Source organism: Cervus elaphus, chromosome 3 (genome assembly GCF_910594005.1).
Source record: "Cervus elaphus chromosome 3, mCerEla1.1, whole genome shotgun sequence".
In the NCBI taxonomy this organism is placed as follows: domain Eukaryota; kingdom Metazoa; phylum Chordata; class Mammalia; order Artiodactyla; family Cervidae; genus Cervus; species Cervus elaphus.
Window position 1 is genome coordinate 39,548,586 of NC_057817.1, and position 18,782 is coordinate 39,567,367.

Sequence of the window (18,782 nt, forward strand, 5' to 3'; positions counted from 1 at the left end):
GGAGGCTGGTGATGAACAAACATAAAACAATTTAAATTTTGATGCAGAATGTGTTCAATATTTACCTTAACAGTTTTATCTTCAAAAATTGCTAAGTTGCCATCAGCAGTTCCCACTAAAAGGAAATTTTTTTGCTTGCTAAAAGAAAAAAATGTCAAAATTGTTGTAAAAACAATGATTATAGAGACCAAGATGGCTTCACATTCCCCCTAGCTTAACTAAATTTTAGACAGGTTTTTTTCCTGGTTATTGGCCCTGACCTCCCTTTCCTTACAGCATTCACTAGAGAAAACGTAAATTGTAAGTTCTTTCTCCGCCCATTTAGTAAATTGTAACTTCTTTCTCCGCCCATTTAAAATGCAGATCTTCTCCTAGACCCTTGCAAGTTTTATAACTTAAGAATGACTTTCTCAAGGATATGAGAGCCTACTCTGAAATGTCATCAGACTATGACATGCCTTCTCATAGTCTTTTTAGGACAGTAGGAGCTCTATTTCAATAAGCAACGATCAGCAACACAGATGGCCTTATCACATTGACCCTCCTCCTCCCCCAAAGTCCTCCAGCACTTTTCCACTAGCTCCTTAAAGGGTTTAAAAACTCCCATCCTTTATTTCAGCAGAGCTGAGTTCAATTCCTCTCCCCTACTGCAATTACCTTAAACATAAAGTCTTCCTTGCCTATTTGACTTCGTCTGATGAAATTTTTGACAGTATCCAAACAATAATTTTTGGATCATTGCCAATGGAGTTTATATTTCAGCCACCAAAACTTGGACTTCACATTTTTCTAATACTTATTTATTTTCTGGTACTGACTGACGGATATGACTTATAATCTAAATGACTCATGGAAATCATACTGCCCCAAATATTACAGCAACTAATCTATCACTCATATCTGAAATTCTACCATTTCAATAACGGATAATGTTTAAGCCATTTTCACCTATTAACAATGTATGAATTCATTTATTGAAGTTTTTTTTTTTTTTAATCTGGTAGTTAGTTATGTGCTATGCTTTAGAGGCATATAACAGATTATCGATGTACATATATTTAGAGAAAGAATAAGAACTCTTTTTGGTAGAAGCCCTATGAAAGTACATTGCTGTCATGAGTTGTGAAGAGTTAGAGCGATAATTGAGGTAAAATGAAGCAAGGCTGGGGGGTCTGAAGAAATGACTGACCTATTTTTTAACTGCCTCAGCCTTATCTGTCTACAGGAAAACACAAACATCTTTGAGGCCTCCTATAATTCCCTTTAAGACAAGCAACCAATGGGAAAATGTTAAAAATTAGGCAAGCTGTGCTGATACTGCAACAATTTTGCACATAATTAAGTCAACTAAAAGATACGTAATGTTCCTTCAAGGTCAAATTCACTGTCTTACCTTTGCTTGGAAAAGGAATTGCAATACAAGCAAGTTACAGAATCAGTCATCTTTTCAAGAGTATGCCTCTTTCTCCCATCTTCAGTATTAATGACAAGGAGCATGCCAGACTGTGTTCCAGACACAATCCAACTTTCCTTTTCAACAGGAAGATACACCAAGGCAAGGCACAGTATTCTACTATCAGTAACTTCCTATTAAGAAAAGAAAACACACTCTAAAGGACTTTGTTCTACCTTGTGTCTACAATTTGTACAGAATTGTGTAATCCACATATTTAACTTCTTATTTTCTTGCTTTTAATTTTAAAAACAGTGACGATTTTATTTAACTTGCAACAATAAATGAGTTAATTGGCAAAGAAAAGAAAAATGTCTGTCTAGAATGTACCTGAAACTAAAATTTAAAAACTGAAAATTATTTTCAGTATCGTTTCTCACTCCATCAAAATAATACAAGAACACTGTTCAACCTTAAGAATAATATTTAGGCACAACACATTTCAAAGCAACTACAAAAATATTAGACTTTTTAAGTCTAGAAATTTACCTTATAATTCCCAGTACAATTAGTGACCCATCTTATAGAAGCCAAGCCCAGATCTCCTCTATCACCCACCCTCAGCTGTTCTGAGTGTTGGCTACTAAGAGCTCAAAGCTTCATCCTTCACTACCTTCAGCCCACAGGGAGCTGGCTTGTTCAGAAGTGGCTGGGAGATTACCCCACTCTACCATTGGGCAAATTGTGGCTAATGACCAACTGATAAGTGGGAATGACATACTAGACCACTTGCCTGGTGAAAGAATTAATCTGTGCTGTTATCACATTCCAGAGTTTCTTGGTAATGATTGAAAGTTGGAGGGCTACATACAGTCCTTGGGGTTGAAAGATTGAGCATGAATGCACATACACAAAGCTTGAAGCTAGACTTCCGCAGAAACTACATTTTGGCTGAGCTTCTTCCCCTGACCTATGTGACTTCCCGTATCTTCTTTAAAGCTTCTCTCTCCTTGTGCGCTCTGCTTAGTCGTTCATTCATGTCCGGCTGTTTGCAACCCCATGGACTGTAGCCTGCCAGGCTCCTTTGTCTATGGGGATTCTCCAGGCAAGAATACTGGAGTGGGTTGCCACATCCTCCCTCCTCCAGAGAATCTTCCCAACTCAGAGATCAAGCCCAGGTCTCCTGCATTGCAGGCGGATTCTTTATCATCTGAGCTACCAGGGAAGCCCAAGAATACTGGAGTGGGTAGCCTATCCCTTCTCCAGGGGATCTTTCCAACCCAGGAATTGAACAGGGGTTTCCTCCATTGCAGGTGGATTCTCTGCCAGCTGAGCTACCAGGGAAGCCCTCTCTTTTGTTAAATCACTCATTCAAAATCCTGCTTCAGGCTCTGTTTCTAGGGATCCTGACCTGAGACATAACATTGTGGTTTTAAAACAAAACACATACCACTTAATGTCTTGTGAATGTACTTGTTCTAACAGGAAGCTAATTTAATAACAAGTCTACCTTAGCCCTTATTTAATTTTTTCCTAAGTAACTTTTTTTTCAAAGAACCAGTTGAGTTGCTGCAGTTCCACTTGACAGTCATAGGTAGTGTCGAGAATCTCTCAGACTTCTTTCTTGGGTAGGCCCTGGACAATCACTTTCCACCCAGCAGTTGGACACAGATAGCTCTGTCACTGTGTCCCAAACCAAACACCATGCCTTCAAGCCCTCCCTTGGCCCTGGCCCCAGCCAGACACTTTACACCTATGCATTGAATGCTCCCAAGTAACTTTTTAACTGGCAAAAGCTTTAAAATAATTCACAAAGTGAGTTTTCTAGAATATCACTAATTTAAAGAGTATTTGGATTTACCTCAGGAGTGTATCTTTCTGTATTTAAGTCCAGACATGAGAGCTGTCCTTTGTCCGTGTGCCCACAGCCCAGCCAAATCCTCACATTCTTGCTGTTGTGATTCATAGCAACCATGCATTCAACAGTAAAGCTTTTAGGGACTGATATACGTCTCATCAGACAGATTAACTCAGCTGAATTCAAAATGTCAAAGACCTGAGAAGTTTAAAAAATAACACACATCAAGTTAATACATGTCTGCTTGAAAGATTATGGTGGTAGTTTTGATTATGATGGTAGTCGCTAAGTCGTGTCAAGAGTCTTTGAGACCTTATGGACTGTAGTCCACCACGCTCCTCTGTCCGTGGGATTTTCCAGGCAACAATACTGGAATGGGTTGCCATTTCCTTCTCCAGGTGATCTTCCTGACCCAGGGATCAAACCTGCATTTCTAGCTTGACAGGTAGATTCTTTACCACCAAGACACCTGGGAAACACCTTGAAAGATCATATCATTGTGCATAACGTTACAGTTAAATGTTACAGTTCCATCAAGAAAAATCTAAACTTGTTATTTAAACTGTGACTCACCCAGAGCAAAAGATTAACAAACTAGAGATAAAATTACATTAAAACAATACTTATTTTTAAACTGTGCATGGTATACACACATTATTATGTTGGGTATATTTTGTAACTTGAAAAGAAATTCCCAAAGTGCCATATTAACAGAAAGTTAACAGAATCAGGAGCTATTCTTCATTCAGTTTTATACCGCAGAAACACATCATGTTGAAGATAAATATTCGAGCCAACAACAGACTAGAGCTTCTATCAGTTGAAGGGAAATGAAATTTTGATCTTTGGGAACAAGCTTCCCTGGTAGCTCAACTGGTAATGAATCCACCTGCATTGCAAGAGACCCCAGTTCAACTCCTCAGTTGGGAAGATCCCTTGGAGAAGGGATAGGCTACCCACTCCAGCACTCTTGCCTGGAGAATCCCCATGGACAGAGGAAGCTGGCGGGCTACAGTCTATGGTGTCACAAAGAGTCAGACACAACTTAGCGACTAACCACAGCATGGCAACAAACTCACAAATGGCCTCTAGATTTTGTTTTCGTTTTTCCTTCAAGCACTGAAGAACTAGAGAGATGGCATAAAGTCAGTGTAAGGAGACAACCAGGAGTCAGGAAAATGGAATTAGAGTCTCATGTCACAGCCACTTGCCCGCCATGCAGGAGACGCCAAGAAAGCTCCTTTCCAGCCAGTGCCTCGTCTGACAAAGCCATGAGTTTACCTATCTTGCCTAGCACACACGGTATTTTAAATAGGCATGAGAAAGTTTTGGAATACTGTCATATGCTAAAAGAAAAAAACCCTCAAGGTGATAGGTAAGCTATAAAATACAAGTGAAGTATAAGCAAAAATTTAAAAAAGAAAAAGTAAAACCATAATTAAGCTTTGGAGAATATCACCAAGATAATTTTTTTTTAAAGTCTGTATGATTAATACTGGTAGCAACCAGAATTAAAAAGTAAGACAAGTAGTCAACATGATTATAGGTTGTTTGACATAGATAGTGCATACATGTCCTCAGCTATTTCTCAGTAGGAAACTGAACAAAAATTTTTCAATTAATTATTATACAAAATTGAGAGTCCACAACATAAAAACACCTCTTATTTTGATATATTAAATGTTTCATTTAAAACATAGAAAGAGGGACTTCTCTGGCAGTGGTTAAGACTTCCACTACAGGGGGCGAGGGTTTGATATGGTCAGGAAACTAATATCCTGCATGCCATGCAGTGTGACCATGAAATAAAAACAAAATAAAATTTTAAAAACTGTAAGAGTTCTATTTCCAATAATATGACAGAAAAGGTTATTTGGACAAGCCTTCCAGCTAACTACAATTTAAAACGTTGAAGAAATTATTTTTTTAACCTCTTAAAAATATTAGGAATCTGAAAACACCATACAGAATTATCAGGCCAAAATATTAATGAAAGGCAGAATCCAGAGAGGTCAGATGAGACCCAAAGCCTGATTTTCCCTTAAGGCACTGGTCTACTGAAGTAAAACTGATATGTGGTTTTGAATGCCTTATGGGGCTGGTGGGAAAGAGTTAAATCTAGGGATGCCCAAAGTGGAGAATGTAGCAATGGGATAAAACTGGGACCCCAAAGGGCCACATATTCAGAGTAAATGAAAACGAGAAATAAAGCCATGCTCCACTCTCACTCCCATTAGTCTATAAGGAAAGTGGCCTTGGGACTTCACAGACACAGGGTGAAAGAGCAAAAGAACCCTGAGAAACTATTATTCATAAGCTTGCTCTTAAGATTTACAAATAAGATTCCCATCACCTAGGGGATTCAAAAACATCTCAAGCCAGGAACTGAGTTTAAGGCAATTCATAGCAAAAAATATCCAATAAAAGATATGCAAGACCTGTATGCAGAATTGTAAAACTTTACTGAAAGACACTTAAGACTTAAACAGAGAGATAACCCACATTCAAGAATACAGAAACTTAATATATCATAAGGCTGTTGCCTATAGATTCAATGCAAGTTTAATCCAAAGCACAATCAAATTTTTCAAAAAAGTTAACAGTGATTTAAAAACTTACATGGAAAAACTAGACCAAAGAACAGCTAAGGCATTCCTAAAGGATAACAATTAGGGGGAAAAAAGACTATTAAAGCTTCAGGAATTAAGAGAGGACTGTACTGGAGGAAAAACAGGTAAACTGACCAATGGAAGAGAGTATGTGTGCATGTATCTTTAAGAGTATATCACAGAGTGCAAACAGAAAAAAAAAAAGATCAATGGAAGACAAAGGAAGAAACAATTTCATAGATGAAACTGGAAAATAGATTATCCAAATGAAAAAAAAGAAAATTGGATTTAGATAAAAATACAATTCCTGATGAATTAAGAACTTTATCAAAAGCAAAACTTTTACACTTAATGAAGAAACCATAGGTAAATATTTTTGTGGCTCTGGGAGAGATAATGGCCTTTTAAAACAAGATTCTAAAACTAATAGCCATAAAAGTAAGTACTATTAAGTTTATCTCTATTAAAATTAAGAAATTCTGTTAAGCAAAAGGCACTCCATAGGAAATAAAAATGGGAACCATGAATTGGGAAAAGAAATTTGCAACATAGGTAACCAACTAAGTTTTAGTATACAATGTAGAAAAGAAAGAAGCTGTTTTTAAATTTCATTTTTGTGCAAAATAACCTAATAGAAAAATGGGCAAAACAATGAACAAGCATTTTCCAGAAAAGGAAACATATATATCACCAATGAATATATAAAGAAATGCTCATCCTTACTAGTAACCAGGAAAATGTAAAGCAATGTATAAAACTGAATCCATTTTGAAAAAATTAAGAAGTCAGATAGTACAATACTTCAGGAGAATATATTTTTAAAAACAGCTACAATAATATACAGGTGATGAAACTGTTAAGCTGGTACAACTTCTTCAGAAAATGATTTAGACATTCCCATATTCCGTGATTCTGCAATTCAACTCCTAGATATATAACATAAAGCAATTCTTATGTAATTTGCACTAGGAGATGTACAACCATGCTCATAATAGTACTGATAATAGCAAAAAACTAGAAACAATACCCATTGATATGGTCATGGGTAAATACATTGTTGTGCATTCAAACAATGGAATGGAATAGCCAGGAAAGAAATCAACAGCTATGTTCAACAATATGGATGAAGCTCACAAAACAATATTGGGAGAAAAACTGAAAAATCTCAGAACAGCATGCAACTGCTTCCATTTTAAATAAATTATGAATACAGGAATATTAAACTGAGTAGTGAAACCTTAAAGAGGAAATAAAAATGATTAACATGAATGTTAGGAGAGTGGCCACATTGATAGGGAAAAAGAGTGATGCAATCAGAAAGAGGCATATGTGCCTTTCTGGAATGTTCACCCTTTGTTTTGTGCCTGGGGTGGTGAGAGGATGTAAGAGTTTTGCTTTATAACTGTTACAAACTGTGAGCGTATTTATATGCTTAAGTATATATATATATATTTTATAAATAGATAAATATTTTTATGTTCTGCACAAAATATTGATAAATTTTAATGATATGAATACCTGGGCAGAAGTAGGTCTTTCTTGAGGATTTTCTTTCAAACATTTTTTAATTAACTTCTCAACCATAGGCCATGGGGCACAACCATATTCTTTAACTGGATCTAAAACATTAAAAAACATATCACACTAAAACACTGAACAAATCAGAAAGATTATTTTATTTCTTCTCGATGTGTATGAGAGGTCCAGACATTGCAAAGGAAACACTGATCTCTATAATTCCATATTTATTATGAACTGTTTATCACTCTTAAAGCTAATTTTGTTAATTATCGCCACTAGAAACATTAAAAAAGAGTCCTTGATTTTTATAGTATAAAAAAAGACACAAATACCAATTGAATAAAAATAGATTTTCATTTCACACCTTCATTTCAAATAGAGTTTGAAAATACTTTTGTTCATATATTAGACTTTTTTGCAAATACTTTTAATATTCAAAGTAGGCAAGCATTCAGTCCTCATATCCCCACAGTCATTTGTGAACATTTGTTTTTAAATATGCCATTTTTCTGGTCAGTGTAGAATAGAGACCTGAAAACTTTTCCTGGAAAGCTAATTGATAAAATGAGGGAGATGACCCAGATTGTGCATGAAGTATTTAGTCAAATAAAAATAGATTTCCTTCTGTTGGGAATCTTTAAGGTCCCCAAAAGGAGATAATTATCTTCCCTGCAGCTGGAACACAGTGTACACTAAAAACTTTTCTTAAGTGAAAAGCAGAAAATATGAGAAACAAATAAATATATTTAAAAGAATATTTCAGAATGCAAACTGAAGTAACAGTTAAGGAATGAAAGAAAAAAGTCCTAGAATTTCTTTAAAGCATAAGTGAAAGTGAAAAGTGAAAGTGAAGTTGCTCAGTTATGTCCGACTCTTTGCGACCTCATGGACTGTAGCCCACCAGGCTCCTCCATCCATGGAATTTTCCAGGCAAGAATACTGGAGTGGGTTGCCGTTTCCTTCTCCAGGGGATCTTCCCGACCCAGGGATCGAACCTGGGTCTCCTGTATTGTGGGCAGACTCTTTACGGTCTGAGCCACCAGGGGATCCCTTAAAGCATGAAGCAACCATTCAAAATGAGATCTGATCTCATTAAACACTCATTGACTAATTCTTGCTAATATTTACTACTAAAAATTATTATAGTAAATAATTTGTTTCATTCCTGCATAGAAATTACTTCACTCAAGAAAATGAAAATACTCCAAGCTAATGGACACTTAGAGACTTTTTATGAGAAGAAAAGTCACTAAACCTGGACTTATAATAGTATTTCCTTTTCTGAGTATTCTTCTAAATATAATACCTAATATATCAATATTTAGAATACTAAAAAGAAACCCTATATTTTCTATGTTTCTATATGATTTATATTAACATCACAGAATTTAAGAATATTCATGCACTAAACAAAAAAATTATCAGTTGTAAAATGAATTAGTCTATAAATAAAATTAAATAACTTAGAAATGAAGCTGCTAAATTAAAATATAATAATCTTTATTGTAGATAAAACTTACCAGGTAATTTCCCTTGTATTGCCAATTCATCAAACTCATTTGGAAACTTCAGACCTTCTGCTATTCTACCTCCAGTTGTCAAAATGTCATAAAGTAGCAAACCAAATGAATAAACATCAGCTTGTTGGTTATAAATAACATTTCCTCTAGCAACTTCAGGTGCACGAAAACCTGAAAGAAAACAGACATATTAATAAATATGCTCAAACCCAGGGCTTATATACCCAAGGAAGTATATATTTAGGCTTCTATGCTAATGAATAGAAGATGAGTCTAAACAGGCCATATCATCTTTAAATGGAGATAGCTTAAGTCAATTAAGAGCCATGTCCCAAGACATTTCACCCACGGTCAATTTGGAAGAATAATAAGGAGAAAGATGCAATAACAAATTATTTAGTGATGTTTCACAATTAAATAAAGCCTAAAAGGGGGAAAAAAATCTACATCCTTCTTAATAATAACTATTCTCAGGGTACTATTTCACACAGAAGAGGAGACAGGAGGCAGATTTGCAGATTTTACTCCAAGTCACTTTAACCTGGCTTAAAATGTTAACGGACTTATTATTTCAAGAACATGTGACTCTACTCCTTCAAATCAGTTGAAAACTAAAAAGAAAACCACAACTAAAATGAATAAAAGCCCTCTATCTTAAATGAAGGTTCATGCCTGAAATTCTTTTATAAGGAAATAAAACCTTTCACCTCGCAATAAAGATAAATCATTTTAACCACTTCAGAAAAAAGAGTAATTTCAACATTACCTATAATAATAAAAATATTAACAATCTAAAGAAATCCAACTATAAAGAAAATAAGTTAAATACTGTACACTATGCAGTAGCTTAAAATAATTTTTAAGATGTTATAATGCAAATGAAAAAAATGTATAATATAATTCTGAATAGACAAAGTTATCACCTGAATTAATTTTCTTAGCTGTGATAATGGTATGGCTATTATGCAAGCAAACATCCTTATACAATACTAAGAAAATACATGCAAATACATTTCAGGATGACACAGCATGATATCTTCAACTCAATTACAAAGACTCATACTCAAACAGAACAGAAAAGGAACAACAATGTGGCAAAAAAGTAATAATCAAATTATGTGAAGGGTATACAGGTAAATATTATACTATTCTTTCAACTTTTTCATAGGCTGAAACATTTTCAAAATAAACAGTTAATGGGAATGTGCAAAATTAAAACTACAAAGAAATACATCCAAATGTAATAACAATTATTTACAAGTACAGAAATTATGAGTAGCTTTTATTTTCCTTTATAATTTCAAATTTTCCACAATGGACATATATGATCGCTATGGTAAATATATAGCCAGGAAAATATAATGAAGTATGAATTCATATCCTTCAAGGAGTAAATGACTGAACTGAGAAAGTGTTTTTAACAGCACTTCTCAGCAAAAGACAAAGCTCGTCAACCCTTTAACAAGCTAGAAGGAGTCAAAAGGATGGAGACAACAAATTTGAGCAGGATAACCTCTACTGAACTAACTGTAAACATTCTCTCGTGAACATTTTGCCACATTTATTCCTCTTCTCTCTTTCTCTGTTACCATTTTCACACATTTGTATCTGAGTGTGTGTGTCTTCTTCCTTCTCTGTCACTCCCTCTCACTCTTTCTCATTCTCTCCTTGTCTTTGTGCATGTACAGAAAATATTTGACATTATATTAAGTTGAAGATAAAATATTTCAAACCTAAGTATAGTATGTATCCTTAAGATAAGGATACATGGGGATCTTTAGGCAGGAATACTAGAGTAGGTTGCCATTTCTTTCTCCAGTGGACCACGTTTTGTCAGAACTCTTTTCTATGACCCGTCCATTTTGGGTGGCCCTGCATGGCATGGCTCATGGCTTCACTGAGTTATGCAAGCCACTTTTGTCATGACAAGGCTGTGATCCAGGAAGGGGATCTTAAGAATCCGTTGGACTACAAAGAGATCAAACCAGTCAATCCTAAAGGAAGCAACCCTGAACATTCATTGGAAGGACTGTTGCTGAAGTTGAAGCTCCAACACTTTGGCCACCTGATGCAAAGAGCTGACTCACTGGAAAAGACCCTTATGCTGGGAAAGACTGAAGGGAATAGGAGAAGGGCGTGGCAGAGGATGAGATGGTAAAACAGCATGACCGACTCAATGGACGTGAATTTGAGCAAACTCCAGGAGATAGTGGAGGACATAGGAGTTTGGCATGCTACAATTCACAGGATCACAAAGAGTCAGACACGACTTAACAACTCAACAACAGGATAAGGACATTTTCTAACATAGCTATAATATAATTCTCACATCTAAGTGAAAGAATTATATAAGTAGTTAAGATAGTTCTAAAATAGATCCCTAATAAACTGTACCTATAACATATTGTATGTATATCACAACAGTTTCTAGTTTATATCACTATAGCATTTTACACACACCTTCCTAAATAGGCAGATGAGAACTTTCCATTTTACAAAGAACATAATCATCACGGAAGTGTTAGATGTTTTCCTAATGACACACAGAAAATAAATGGTAAGGTTAAGAGTACTTAAAAACTGTGGCTGGATCTCACAGCAGGCTGGTGGCCAGCCCTACTCACCAGCATGCCTCAACACCAGCTGCAGCTCTAGCACAACTGGAGGGTGCATCCAGCCCACATAGAGGACTCTGAGCACCTGCCTCTGGGGGCCACGTGGGACTGCACTTCTGATTCACAGAGTGTATCTCCTTAATAAACCCACTCCTTCAAGAATAGGAGAGATCACAGACTTACTCAGTACATACAAACAAACACAGAAAATGAGGCAAATGAGAAGACAGCAGAAGCTGTTCCAATTGAAACAACAAAACAAAACTTCAGAAAAATAAAAACAGTGATAAGCAATCCACTTAATGAAGCATTCAAAGTAATGGTCATAAAGATACTCAATGAACTTGAGAGAATAATGAAGGAACACAGTGAGAAACTGAACAAGGAAAAAACATAAAAATTCTAAAACAGAGTTTATAACTGAACTGAAAAATCACTGAAGGGGGCTCAATAACAGATTAGATGAGGTAGAAGAATGAGTCAGTGATCACTCTAACATGATGGAAGACAGAGCAATGGAACTCATCCAGATAGAGAAGTAAAATAAAAATACTGTTTTACATGGACATACATTAAAGTACCTTTGTGACATCATCACCCAGAATAACATCTGCATTATAGGGTTTTCAGAGGGAGAGGAGAGAAAATGGCAGAATAATTATTTCAAGGAATAGTGGTAACAGTCTATAACAAACATAAAGACATTACTTTGCCAACAGGTCAAAGCTATGGTCTTTCCAGCAGTCATGTACAGATATGAGAGTTGGACCATAAACTAGGCGGAGTGCCAAAGAATGGATGCTTTTGAATTGTGGTGCTAGAGAAAACTCTACACGCTGACATCACCAGATGGTTAATATCGAAATCAGATTCATTCTATTCTTTGCAGCCGAAGATGGAGAAGCTCTATACATTCAGCAAAAACAAGACCTGGGGCTGACTGTGGCTCAGATCATCAGCTCCTTATTGCAAAATCCAGACTTAAATTGAAGAAATTAGGGAAAAACACAAGGCCATTCAGGTATAATATATATCAAATCCCTTATCATTATATAGGGGAGGTGATGAATAGATTCAAGGGACTAGATCTGATAAAAGAGTGCCTGAAGAACTATGGACGGAGATTCAGACCATTGTACAGGAGGTGGTGACTAAAACCACAGCCCAAAAAAATAGATGCAAAAAGGCAGTGTGGTTGTCTGAGGAGGCCTTACAAGCAGCTGAGCAAAGAAGAGAAGAGAAAGGCAAATGAGAAAGATAAACTCATCTTAATGCAGAGTACCAGAAAATAGCAAGAATAGGAAAGACTTCTCAAGTAAACAATGCAAAGAAATAGAGGAAAACAATAGAATGGGAAAGATTAGAGATCTAGTCAAGAAAATTAGACACCAAGGGAACATATCTCATGCAAAGATGGGCACAATAAAGGACAGAAACAGCAAAGACCTAACAGAAGCAGAGGAGATTAAGACGAGGTGGCAAGAATACACAGAAGAACTGTTTAAAAAAAAAAAAAAGATCTTAATGACCTAGATAACCACAATGGTGTGGTCACTCACCAGAGCCATACATCTTGGAGTGTGAAGTCAAATGGGACTTAGGAAGCATTACTATGAACAAAGCAAGTGGAGGTAATAGAATTCCAGCTGAGTTATTTCAAATCCTAAAAGATGATGCTTTGAAAGTGCTGCACTCAATATGTCAGCAAATTTGGAAAACTCAGCAATGGCCACAGGACTGGAGAAGGTCAGTTTTTATAAAAATCTCAAAGAATGGCAATGTGAAAGAATCTTCAAACTACTGAAACTTTGTGGCTGTGAGCCGTGTGCTACACTGGGATTGGTAACCTCCGGAAGAAAGGATTTCAAATCAGAGCCAGAGATGAGGCTTGACCACTCAGAGCTCTTTGTGTAGCAAAGTTTTATTGAAGTATAATAGAGATAGGGAAAGCTTCTGACATAGACGTCAGAAGGGGACAGAAAGACTGCCCCATTGCTAGTTTTTAGCATCTGTTAGTAAGCTTCCAATCAGAGGAGAGAAATGCCTCAAGGCTGAGGGAGTTTCACCAAGCCCTTCTCCCACAATACGCACTTTTGAGATAGCGCATATAGTGATACAAGGTATGTCATCCCCAGCCATAAAACAATTAACATGAATACTGGTTTGCTGAGCCATTATCTGTAGAAAGTTTGAGAAAAAAAAGAAAACGTCTGCCACCTGTAGTTTATTCCTCTTGCCACTTGGGGACCTCGGGCCTTCCTACCTGTTACCCTCTCACTACTACACAATTGCGCTCATTTCATATGCCAGCAAGGCAATGCCCAAAATCCTTCAAGGTGTGCTTCAACAATACAGGAACTGAGAATTTCCAGATGTTCCAGCTGGACTTAGAAAAGGTAAAGAAGTCTTGTTAACTTATTCAACATCAGCTGCATCATAGAAAAAGCAATGGGAATTAAAAAAAAAAAAATCTAATTCTGATTCACTGACTACACTAAAAGCTTGGACTGTGTGGATCACAACAAACTGTGGAAAATTCTGAAAGAGATGGGAAAATCAGACCACCTTACCTGCCTGCTGGGAAACCTGTATGCAGCCCCAAAAGCAACAGTTAGAACTGAACATGGAACAACAGACTGGTTCAAAATTGGGAAAGGAGTATGGCAAGGCTATATATTGTCACGTTATTTAAACTATATGCACAGATAATCATATGAAATGCCGAGCTTGATGAAGCACAAGCTGGAATCAAGATTGCAGGTAGAAATGTCAACAACCTCAGATATGCAGATGATACCACACTAATGGAAGAGAGGGAAGAGAAACTAAAGAGCCTCTTCATGAGTGTGAAAGAGGAGAGTGAAAAAGCTGGCTTGAAACTGAACATTGAAAAAACTAAAATTGTGGCATCTGGTCCCATCACTTCATGGTAAATGGAAGAGGAAAAAATGGAAAACAGTGACAGATTTCGCTTGGGCTCCAAAATCACTGCAGATGGTGACTGCAGCCATGAAATTATTATACACTTGCTCCTTGGAAGGAAAGCTATGACAAACGTGGATAGTGCATTAAGAGCAGAGACATCAGTTTGCCAACAAAAGTTCATATAAGCAAAGATATGGTTTTTCCAGTAGTCATGTATGGATGTGAGAGTTGGACCATAAGGAAGGCTGAGCACCAAAGAATTGACGCTTTCAAAATGTGGTGCTGGAGAAGACTCTTGAGAGTTCCTTGGACTGCAAGGAGATCCAACCAGTCCATCCTAAAGGAAATCAACCCTGAATATTCATTGGAAGGACTGATGCTGAAGCTGAAACTCCAATATGTTGGCTACCAACATATTCTTCCAATATGAAGAACCGACTCATTGGAAAAGACCCTGATGCAGGGAAAGACTGAAGGTGGGAAGAGAAGGGGACAACAGAGGATGATATGGTTGGATGGCATCACCGACTTGATGCACATGAGTTTGAGCAAGCTCCAGAAGATAGTGAAGGACAGGGAAGCCTGGCGAACTACAGCTCATGGGGTCACAAAGAGTCAAATATGACTTAGCGACTGAACAACAACGAAGACACTTGAGAGTCCCTTGGATGGCAAGGAGATAAAACCAGTCAATCCTAAAGGAAATCAACCCTGAATATTCATTGGAAGGACTGATGCTGAAGCTCCCATACTTTGGCCACCTGATGTGAAGAGCTGACTCACCGGGAAAGACCTTGATGCTGGGAAAGACTGAAGACAAAGGAAGAGGGAGGCAGGAGCTGAGATAGTTGGATAGCATCACTGATCAATGTTCATGTACTTGGGCAAACTCCAGGAGATAGTAAGGGGCACAGAGGCCTGACATGCTGCAGTCCATGGGTTCACAAAGGGGCAGATGCAACTTAGCAACTGAATAGCAACAACAAATGGTTGAAAATGTCCCTAATCTGAGGAAGATTTCCCCAATCCAGTCCCCAAATCTCTAAGATAAACAAAAAGAGACACACACCAGACACATTATCATTAAAATGGTAAAAGTTAAGGATAAAAGTAGCAAGCAGAGCAACATATTACACACAAGTGAAATCCTATAAGATTATCAGCAGACTCTTGGACAGAAACTCTACATGCCAGAATAGAGTGACATGGCATGTTCACAAAGTGCACAAAGGGGAAAAAAAACAACAACAACAACATTCTAAACAAGAATACTCTACCCAACAAAGTTATCATTGAGAACTGTAGGAGAGATTAGGAGTTTCCCAGATAAACAAAAGAAAAAGGAGTTCACCACTTTTTCACTCTCCTCTTTCACTTTCACCAAGAGGCTCTTGGGTTCCTTTCTCTTTCTGCCATAAGGGTGGTGTCATCTAAACATCTGAAGTGATTGATATTTCTCTCAGCAATCTTGATTCCAGCTTGAGTTTCATCCAGCCCAGCGTTTTGCATGATGTACTCTGCATATAAGTTAAATCAGCAGGGTGACAAGTATACAGCCTTGACGCACTCCTGTCCCAGTTTGGAGCCAGTCCATTGTTTCATGTCCGCTTCTGCTGTTTCTTGACCTGCATACAGATTTTTCAGGAGGCAGGTAAGGTGGTCTGGTATTCCCATCTGTTGGGGTCCTTTAATGGACCGGAACCTGGTGGCATGGAGTCGACGATAAGAAAGTAAAAGAGAGAGAGAGAGAGACAAAAAAAGACCTGGGGACCTAAGCTCTGATGGAGCAAAGGTGCTTTAATGATTTTTCTATGAGTATATATAGGCTGTGGTACAAGAAACTTCTTTCGGGAATGACAGAGATCAGAAAACCAAATGTACAGCAACCGTTACCAAGGGAACAAGGGGTAATGTTAGTCACAAGGTCAGGAGACAATCCATATCTCAAGAAAGGGGAACGAGACTAAGTAGTTTTGTCCTAAAGAGAATGTCTACTAAAGGAGACCCAAGCCTGCCTCACACAATGACCTCAGCCCTTGGGAGCAGCGTGCTGTTCCACTTGAAGAGGGACAAAGGACTCATGAGAGACAGCACGTAGGAATGCCCCCGTCAAACATTCCCTGACACCCATCTCTTGAATTTTCCACAGTTTGTTGTGACCCACACAGTCAAAGACTTTAGCATAATCAATGAAGCAGAAGTAGATGCTTTTCTGGAACTCTCTTGCTTTTTCTATGATCCAATGGATATTGGCAATTTCATCTCTGGTTCCTCTGCCTTTTGTGAATCCAGCTTGAACAGCTGGAAGTTCTCAGTTCACATACTGTTGAAGCCTAGCTTGAAGAATTTTGAGCATTACTTTGCTAGTGTGTAAGACGAGTGCAATAGTGTGACAGTCTGAACATTCTTTGGCATTGCCTTTCTTTGGGATTGGAATGAAAACTGACCTTTTCCAGCCCTGTGGCCACTGCTGACTTTTCCAAATTTGTTGGCATATTGAGTGCAGCAATTTCACGGCATCATCTTTTAGGATTTGAAATAGCTTAGCTGGGATTCTATCACCTCCACTAGTTTTGTTCGTAGTGATGCTTCCTAAGGCCCATTTGACTTCACACTCCAGGATGTCTGCCTCTAGGTGAGTGATCACACCATCATGGTTATGTGGTCATTAAGATATTTTCTGTACAGTTCTTCTGTGTAGTCTTGCTACCTCTTCTTAATCTCTTCTTCTGTTAGGTCCATATCATTCTTATCCTCTATTGCACCCATCTTTGCATGAAATGTCCCCTTGGTCGCTCTAATTTTCCTGAAGGGATCTCTAGTCATTCCCATTCTATTATTTCCATATCATGGTTACTTTAAATAATGCTGCAATGATCATTAAACCACGTACATCTTTTTGAATTGTGTTTCTATTTTCTTCAGGTAAATGCCCAGAAGTAAAATTGAAGGATCATACAAAATTTCTATCTTCAATTTTTTGAGTAACCTCTACCCATATAGTTTTTGGAAGCTAAATTAAATCATCCAATTATTTATTATTCATTCAATAGATTTATTGTGTATCTGTTACATCAAGGTACTATTAAAAAACTTAAAACCTTTGGCATTTTCCCACTTGACTGTTAGAAACATTAGGACTTAGAACTGTAAGATCTCAGAGTAGGGAGAGACTTGAGGGGTCACTTAGTTTAAATTTTAATTCATGGCACATAGCTTTTTACATTAGTTTTTTTAATCCCTTTAGATAGCAATCCAGAGATCTTATGGCTGCACAAAAGGTTAGAATTTTTCTCAAAATTAGTCAGAGACAATAAGAAAGATAAATTTTGAGGATACAGAAAGGAATATTTACTTCAATAAGGAAATGGTTTCAACCTTCTTATTTTCTTCCTTTCAAAATGTAAGTATCTTCACTGACACAATCCCTAGTAGGAGAATGTAATGCCTATTTATATAGCCAGGAATTACCTCAATTATTAAAAAAAAAATGCACTCTTAAGCGTTTATTGAAATTCAATGAATGAATTTCTAATTATTTTATTTCAACCAATGAACTTTTAATGATCTTATTTCTTGATCATGCTAACAGTTTCTTCTAAAGTTATCTATGGAAAACAGATGCCTTTAGGAAAAATCTCCCTCAAATAAGAAACCCTGAATGATGACAGGACTTTAATCCTTCATCATGGATTGGTCTGGATCAAACATATTGTCATAGATATAAAATGACATTTAATCCAAAAGGTATAGAGAGTAACATGAAATATATTATCCACAACTCTACCTTTAAATACAAAAATGCATAAAGTATTACTATAATTCATTTCTCTGAAAATGATAAATCTACATGAAAATCATTAGTTTCAAGAACTCTGAGTAAATAACACTTTAAATCAGACTGTCCTATAAAATTACATGCTTACAACACTGATTACTCTACCTCAGCAGAAGGACTCAGCACTGAAACTGAAGGGGGGACTTAGACCCAAATTGCAGGAAAGATGGGACAAAGGTGACATCAGAGTAGCAGAGAAAAAGACATATTTAAATAAATGATAAGAGCATAGGTTGTTTGATAAAGAAAAAAGGAGTAGCTACATTATTCAACACAACTAATAAACTCTTGATGAACCAAAAGTTTTAACATAAAATGTAAATCTACATTTATGTGGCTGATTCACGTCAAAGTATGGCATAAACCACCACAATGTTGTAAAGTAACTAGCCTACAATTAAAATAAATTAATTAATTTTTTTAAAGTACTAAAAAATATTCCAATTAAATGGATAATATTGGAATTTAAAAGGCCTCCCTAATCACTCTATCAGAGATGGATG

At 36.9% G+C, this 18,782-nt stretch overlaps 1 protein-coding gene across 3 annotated transcripts in view; it reads right to left on the bottom strand.

The window, feature by feature from the left end:
• Positions 1-18,782, bottom strand: part of LRRK2 (leucine rich repeat kinase 2) — a 192,152-nt gene that overhangs the window by 19,059 nt on the left and 154,311 nt on the right. For all 3 annotated transcript variants that reach the window (XM_043886930.1, XM_043886939.1, XM_043886919.1), the window contains exons 42-46: positions 8,902-9,072; positions 7,379-7,479; positions 3,255-3,449; positions 1,394-1,587; positions 66-138 (exon numbers count right to left, since the gene is read on the bottom strand). In XM_043886930.1, coding sequence (XP_043742865.1) covers positions 66-138; positions 1,394-1,587; positions 3,255-3,449; positions 7,379-7,479; positions 8,902-9,072 — 734 coding nt within the window. The remainder of the gene's footprint in view (positions 1-65; positions 139-1,393; positions 1,588-3,254; positions 3,450-7,378; positions 7,480-8,901; positions 9,073-18,782) is intronic.